General features: G+C 40.9%; 1 protein-coding gene across 1 annotated transcript; it reads left to right on the forward strand.

Moving 5' to 3' along the window:
* Positions 1–2,178: 2,178 nt before the first annotated feature.
* LOC128091232 (40S ribosomal protein S6-like) lies at positions 2,179–2,929 on the forward strand. Its single transcript, XM_052704290.1, has one exon. The coding sequence runs from the start codon at positions 2,179–2,181 to the stop codon at positions 2,920–2,922; it is 744 nt and encodes a 247-aa protein (XP_052560250.1). The 3' UTR covers positions 2,923–2,929.
* The last annotated feature ends 5,346 nt before the right edge of the window (positions 2,930–8,275 follow it).

An 8,275-nucleotide genomic window follows, 5' to 3' on the forward strand; every position in this document is an offset into this window, starting at 1 on the left:
ATGCCGGTGTTAGAAAATAAAACATTTGTATTTGAGTGATGAACTAACTATATCAGCAGGTATAGCTGAGCTGATGCAGCTCTTAAGTCTCAGCTTTATGGGAAATACAGTAGCTTTGATGCTTTTTGCCGTTGCAATCTGCAAAATAATGCTGCATTTTGATTATTGCCTCCCATGTGCATTTAAAAAAAGCATTGAGTTTTTGGTCAATATCACTAAATTATTTCAACAGTTCTTTTTTTGACATACAATATTTAATTTTTACTACATAAAACTGTTGAGTATTTAATTAAAATAATAAGTTGAATATAAAATTAAATATGAACATAAATGCAGAATAAAACATAACATAATAAGAATATAATAGAAAATAAATCAGAATAAACAATATATCCTAAAATATATTTTAAATGGAATAGCTTTAAATGCTAAAATGCACTGTGTAAAATATTTTTTAAGCTGCACTGAAATCAGTGCATTCTTGAAGAAAAATGAGATTATGATGACTTCGCAAATTGTGATGCAGAAATATTATGCCAAAGCCCTGTAAACAAAGCTAATATATTTTGAAAAACGTATGTCAAGAAGCAGTTTCAGATGACATGCTTGGGCCACATGGATAACAAGACTATTTCCATCTGATTTCAGATGGGGAAGCAGATGGGGCTGTTTCTTGCTGTTAGACTTCTGTGGTCACAGTCTCTCAAGGGCAGAACTTGAACATCTGAGTTTTTGTAATTATTATTATTATCACTACTAAAATGACTGTGACTGAATCTGGACTGCCAAATTTTAGCCTACTGTTCTTAGCACTATGAAAAGAATGGGAGATTTTTTCACTATGAGAGAAGTCTTCCACCCATTACTGCTATATGCCAATACTGTAAGTGCCAATATGATATTGTTAATTTAGCTATGGAGTTCAGTTGCCAGTACACTGAAGACTTGTATGATATTGAGGTTCCCAGGGTACCCAACACAGGCCTGGCAGGGAGACCCTCATTCTCCAGTCTGTCATCTGTTGCCAGGTGAGATTTCTGTTTTAATTGGTATTATATTCCTGTGTTTAGGCAACTAAATCCTGTGTTATGTATTCAGAGAATCACAGAATAGTTGAGGCTGGACGGGATCTTTGGACATCATGCTAGACTCTGTCCAGTATATTCATGTCTCTCTTTTACTGAGGAGCCCAGAATGGGAGACAAGACTCCACATGAGATTTCACTAGGGTGGATTAGGAGGGGAGAATCACCTTCCTCGACCTGCTTTTCCTAATACCCTAAGTATTTGACGCTGATATACAGGGAGACAAGTTGCACTCTGCTGTCTGCTGGAGTGATTATGAGATGCTTTTCTGAATCTGGAACCACAGAGAGTTCAACCATGAGCATCTCCACAGCAGTCAACACATGACCTCTTGAGATGGCCTCTTTTACATGTCACCATGCAAAATACTAATCCTTGAACAACTACAACTGATAGCCACTTGCAAGATGTCAGGCCTTCAGAAGTTGCTTTTTGTTACATCCCTGATTAGCTTTGAGACCTGCAGAGATGCATCTTTCTTTGGGGAACAGACTGGGGAGAGCTGCAGAAGAGTCTATATTTCTTTGCCCACAGCTGCAGATATCACAGTTTATGACCTTGCTGGAAGTTACACCAATTCAAAATCATCTAGCTGCACTTAAACATAGACTGGCAGGTAACTAAAGCTTTGGATACATTTCAGTAATGATTCTTTACCTTGATTGTCATTTTTAGTGCCATTCCACTGTAACTGTCCATCTGTTTAATCTGACTGTCAATCCCACTTCTCCCTGCTCGTATTGTATCCATCAGCTTGCCAGTTTCAATGTGACTGAAAGAATGACTCAGAGTTCCAAGAATTTGTTCTTAGAAATGTACTGGAAGAGAAAGAATACATATGTAAGCCTACGGAGGGCAGAGTGTCATCACAAAATCAGGATTGGCCTTGGGTATGGTGATGACATAATGGTATTGCTGCCTCTTATGCTTTAATGAGGGAACATTAGAAGACTTAGAAATGGTTTGGATGATAGATCAGGGGTTACCAGGAAAAACTGGAGAAATTAGGGGTGTTTCAGAGATGTAGGGGGTTGTAGGTGTTGTTATCTGAGAAGTGGTGCGGTTTTTGTGCAGCGGTGCAGCTCGGCAAGGATGAAGCTCAGCATCTCTTTCCCAGCCATTGGCTGCCAGAATCTTATTGAAGTAGACGATGAGCACAAGCTGAGAACATTCTATGAGAAGCGAATGGCCACAGGGGTTGTGGCTAATTCTCTTGGTGAGGAGTGGAAGGGCTATGTTGTCCAGATCAGCAGTGGCAATGACAAACAAGGCTTCCGTATGAAGCAAGGTGTCCTTACTCATGGATGTGTCCACCTTCTGCTCAGCAAGGGCCACTCCTGCTACTGCCCCAGGAGAACTACAGGGAGAAAACGCAAATCTGTTCGGGGTTGCATTGTCGACACCAACTTGAGAGTTCTGAACTTGGTCATTGTGAAAAAGGGTGAAAAGAATATTCCAGGACTGATAGACACAACTGTGCCTCATCGTCTTGGTCCCAAGAGAGCTAGCAGGATCCGCAAGCTCTTCAATCTCTCTAAGGAAGATGATGTGTGCCAGTATGTTGTGAGGAAATTTCTGAATAAAGAAGGCAAAAAAAACAGGACCAAGGCTCCTAAGATCCAGCAACTAGTGACTCCTCGAGTTCTGCAACATCGCTGCAGACGTATTGCCCTGAAGAAGCAGCGAACTCAGAAGAACAAGGAGAAGGCAGCAGATTATACTAAGCTCTTGGAGAAGAGGATGAAGGAGGCAGAGGAAAAACGCCAGGAGCAGATTGCTAAGAGATGCCAGCTTTCTTCATTGAGAGCTTCTACATCTAAATCTGAGTCAAGTTAGAAGTAAAGATATATACACAGACATGATACTGAAAATAAAACCCTTTTGTCGTTAAAAAACAAACAAACAAAAAAACCCAAAACAAATCATGAGGAGAAACTTTTTCTCTCAGTGGTCAGGCACTGGAATGGCCTGGAGGTGATTCTGTGGTTCTGTGACATGGTAGAAGGAAGGGATGCCATTCAGAGGGACCTCGACAGGCTGCAAAGGTCGGCCCCGATGAAGCTGATGAGGTTCAACACAGCAAAGTGAAGAGTTTTGTACTTGGGCCAGAGGAATCCTAGGCATCCATACAGACTGGAAGGAGCGGTCCTTGAGAGTAGCCCTGTGGAGAAGGACCTGGGGGTCTTGATGAATTAAAATCTTAACATGATCCATCAGTGTGCCCTTGCGGCTCAGAAGGCAAATGGTATCCTGGGCTTCATCAGAAGAGGGGTGGCCAGCAGGGACAGGGAAGTGATTGCCCCTCTCTACTCTACTTTTGTGAGGCCCCATCTGGAATACTGTGTCCAAGTGTGGAGCCCCCAGTACAAGAAGGACAGAGAGCTATTGGAGAGGGTCCAATTGGAGGATAGCCATGAAGATGATCAGGGGACTGGAGCACCTCCCCTATGAGGACAGGTGGAGGGAACTGGGCTTGTTCAGCCTGGAGAAAAGAAGGCTGTGGGGTGACCTCATTGCAGCCTTTCAGTACCTAAAGGGAGCCTACAAACAGGAGGGGAATCAACTCTTTGAAAGGGTTGATAACTGCAGGACAAGGGGAAATGGTTTTAAGTTGAGAGAAAGGAGATTTAGGTTGGATGTCAGGGGGAAATTTACAGAGAGAGTGGTGAGGTACTGGAACAGGCTGCCCAGAGAGTGTTCAAGTATTCAAGGCCAGATTGGATGGGGCCCTGGGCAGCCTGATCTAGTATTAAATGTGGAGGTTGGTGGCCCTACATGTGGCAGGGGGGTTGGAGATTCATGGTCTTTGAGGTCCCTCTCAGCCCTGGCCATTCTGTGATTCCATGATTCTGTGGATGCATTGCCAAGCTTGGGGCTTGGAGAGGACCTGCATGTAGGTGGAGATAATTCTGTACATTGGAGGAAAACTGAAACTATTGTGGTAGGCTTGTTTACAAAACATAGCACACATAATTCTGTAGGAAATATATCTCCATTAAATTCTGCAGCTTATGAATATTATTTGGGAGTCTTATAATCAAAACATTCATTTTTTCCTTTTCAGAAGTGTTCAGACTTGAAAAGGTGATTGTTACATCCTGGTTCACAGGGTTGTCCACTTTGATTTTCATTTTGTGTTCATTTGTGTGCTAATGTGTTTTTCTCGTCAATGCTGATGGATTCCTCTCTAATTAATATTGATGAGTTGGATCAAGAATAGTTTGGGCCACCAGCAACATTTTACTATGACTGAATCTTTGAGGAAAAAGGGCAGGAGAACAGAAATCATCCTAGAAGGGTCATAACATAATGAAGAACCTCAGATGGACACTTATTTTCATTAAGGAAGGAGAATTGTTCCACAGACATTATGTAATGATGGAGAAAATTGATTAAGCAATGAGGGAAGCTGAGATAGACAGGAGTCATAAGGCTGGGTGAATTCACACAATTCAGATTGGATATTAGGAAAAACTTCTCTGAAAGATTAGTTGGGCACTGGAACAGGCTGCCCGGGAAGTTGGTGGAGTTACTGTCCCTGAATATGTTCAAGAAACATGTTGATGTGGTACTTAGGGACATGATTTAGTGGGCTTGTTGGTGACAGGTTGATGATTGGACTAGATGATATTAGAGGTATTTTCCAACTTTAACGAATCTATGAGTCTATGATTCTATGATTCATGTCAGTATGTCTCAGCCTCACCATAGCAAAGGACTGGTAAAACAGCACCGAGTTTCCCTGTTGGCTTCACGAAGAAGAGATCTGGCAATGTATCATCTACAGAATAGATCTGTTCAAATGGAACCACCCTGACAAATAGTATCCTTTTTAAAATTTAAATTATTCTCTCCTCCCTGCGCAGTAGTACCAGTTACAGAGCCAAATTCATAGCTGTGCTTTCCCTTTGTTTCTTTTGTTTATTTAATTTGATTTAATTTAATCAACCATTTGTTTTGAAGCTGCCTGTATGAATTTGCTTAAATGTGCTGAGTGCTACTTTGGAAATAGAAATCTTGTTCTTGTTGTCTGTTTTTTATTCCTAATTTGCACTTCTTCTAATGGAGTGCATGATCCAGAGTTTAGAAGATGCTTTCTCATGTTTCTTGTAAATAGACCATCCAGTCTTCTCTGAGCAACCTGATCTAGCTGTAGATGTTTCTGTTCATTACAGTGGATTTTGACTAGACGACCTTTAAAGATCTCTTCTATCTCAAATGATTCTATGCTTCTATGATTCCTCTCGAATAAAGATCAATTAAAAATGAATAGCAGAATTCAGGATTTGCACTGAAAGTGAGGCTATTCCCATGACCTAAGGCAATGCATTCCCCAGGGAAAAAAGCCTGTAGGAAGGAGGAGTTCCTGCCCATGGTTAGGAGCTGAGCCATACTCTGGCAGTCAGAATTTCTCTTTAGAAACAGTGGTTACGTCACTGGAGGGAAGATAAAGGCAGCTCAAATTGTCTCAGTACAGTAAGCAAAACGAAGGCTTGTTATTTTGAATGATGATGAAGGAAGGGCTGAAGAGAGGCTTTCAAGAGAAGAAATAAAGTTGAGAGAAACACAATAGTACAGAGAGTTGAAGAGAGGCCCTGAATGTCTATGCTCATCTCTACTATTTGGAGTAATCAGAAGTGGGAGCACAAGAGATAGTGAATAGAGAAGCTAAAAGGTGAAAATCTTTGACCAGCCTGCTGGATGCTCACTCACCAACAGCCACAGTTGTTTTCCATGGTTCTGTCAAAGGAAAGAAAGTGTATTCATTGACCACCTACCAGTCATAGGTCATTTCTGTTTGAGGCCTCACTATGGTTGAGGTGCAGAAGCAGAACACTGCTGGAAGTGAGCAGGCTGCTGGCTGAGCTGCTGGGTGATGTGAGGTGAGAGTTGGCAGACTGACTCTCTTATTCAGTATGTAAGTTGACAGGTCTGAGAACCTGGAGTGCTCCCCAGCTACAGTCTGAAGGAGATCTGCCAGCTGGTCCAAAGTGAAAAATGAGGTATGTGTGCCTGGACATCAATGAAATGAGCAGGACTTATCAGGAACTCAAAGGTCACATCTTGTCACTTACCAAAATATGAGATGGGAGTGACTTGTAAGTACCATGACAAAAGATTTCTGGCACTAAAAAGAGGACAAGAGTCCTCATTAAATTTTTGAAAGGTGTACCAACATATCGAGCATATTGTTATCAAGTAAGGCAGGAATGTGCTCAGGTAGTCAGTAGTGACCAGTCAAAAATGTAATTGACAAAAAATGCATGTAATACGCAGATATGTGAGCTAATGATTAAACCAGATCTGATTAAATTGATAGTTAGAATGGAAAACTTTATATTAGTAATGAACACATTCCTTAACATATGAGAAAACTAAGAATTTATATACCACTTACTATTTTTGGATGATTTTTTAAAAATCACAACACTTGAAACAATCCCAAGTCCTGTTTCAGGAATGTGAATGAAATATTTCTTCTCTCTAAAGAAGGAACATGCAGTACTTAGCATTTCCAATTGGAGTTTATTTTTGTCTAATTTATTTTCAACAGCTTTCCCCTCATTTCAAGTGCTCTGAGAAGAGATAAAGATAATACATCCCACTAGAGACAAGGGATAAGACAACATCAGCAGAAAAGATGTGTACATTCAAGCAATCCTCTTAGTGAGCTGAGATTGCAGCCAGTGAGATATGAGCAGAAGTTGGGAGACTCCAGATACATAAGGTGTGGTCTTCTTGGTAGTGAGATGTGACTTGTCTGTGGTAGATTAAAAAAAAGAATTATATTTCAGCGTCACCAAATAGATGCAAAGACTGAAGCACCTCCAATAATTTAATGATCCAGTAGCTCCAGACAAATCTTTTTTCACTTAGGGTATTTTTTTTGTTGTTGTTTGTGCCCATTTAGAAGGGAAATATATTTAAAAAGAAAGACAAAAAATAAGAACTATATTTTCAGTTTCTCTGATTTTATTATTATTATTTTTTTAATTAAAAATGAAAAAAGAATAAGAAGTTTTCACAAAGTATTAACAGATTAATCCCATGTCCAGATAGGCTCAGGCTAAAAGGCGTGGTTTTCAATCTTGGCCATGGAGATAGTTGAGACTTTCTGTTAAACAGCAATCTCCTTGGTTTTAAGATTTTTCCTTCCTTCCTTCCTTCCTTCCTTCCTTCCTTCCTTCCTTCCTTCCTTCCTTCCTTCCTTCCTTCCTTCCTTCCTTCCTTCCTTCCTTCCTTCCTTCCTTCCTTCCTTCCTTCCTTCCTTCCTTCCTTCCTTCCTTCCTTCCTTCCTTCCTTCCTTCCTTCCTTCCTTCCTTCCTTCCTTCCCGCCTTCCCGCCTTCCTACCTGCCTTCATTCCCTCCTGCCTTCCTGCCTTCCTTTCATAGTAGGCTTGGAGCTCATCCTTGTATCTTATCTTAGAGATTCTTTGTTTTTTTTTTGTGGCTTTGTCTGTCTAGGTGTGTTGTCTTTTGTTAGCAGATGGTTTCCTGGAAATCCTTAAGAAATGGAAAGCATCATTCTTTTGATATTTTCCTGTTCCTCCTGGAGGACTACTAACACTCTACAGCTGATTATGATAAGTGTTACTGGTATAGATAATCTGTTATGTCTGCCTAACATCTTGGTATCTAAGTTTGGCCTACTTGTTGTAAAGGTATGGCACTATGTGTGTTGCCTTTATAACTACTCTAGGAGAACCTGGCAGATGTTATTGCTTCAACTTCAGGAGGTGTCACACTCACGTGCCTTCATTCTGATAGAGGATTTCAACCACCTAGATATCTGCTGAGAAAGCAACACAGCTAGATGTAAGCAATTCAGGAGACTCCTGGAGTCTTTTGAGGATAACCTCTTGGACTAGGTATTGGACAGACCAACCAGTGGCAAACCATTATCGGACCTGATGCTCACCAATGTAAAGGTGATCATTTAAGATGTTAATATTGGAGGCAGTCTGGACTGTAGTGACCATGGTCTCATCAAATTATCATAGAGTCAAAGAATCATTAGGTTTGGAAAAGACAACTGAGATCATCAAGTCCAACTGTCAACACATCGCTGCCAGGTCCACTAAACCATGTCTCTCAGTGCTAGGAATATGGGCCTGGAAAAGAGTGGAATCAGGATCCTGAGCAAACTTTCATCTGTTTAAGGATTCATTGGATGTAATCCCCTGGGAAA

This window comes from Tympanuchus pallidicinctus, unplaced genomic scaffold (assembly GCF_026119805.1).
Source record: "Tympanuchus pallidicinctus isolate F22 unplaced genomic scaffold, pur_lepc_1.0 scaffold5, whole genome shotgun sequence".
NCBI lineage: Eukaryota > Metazoa > Chordata > Aves > Galliformes > Phasianidae > Tympanuchus > Tympanuchus pallidicinctus.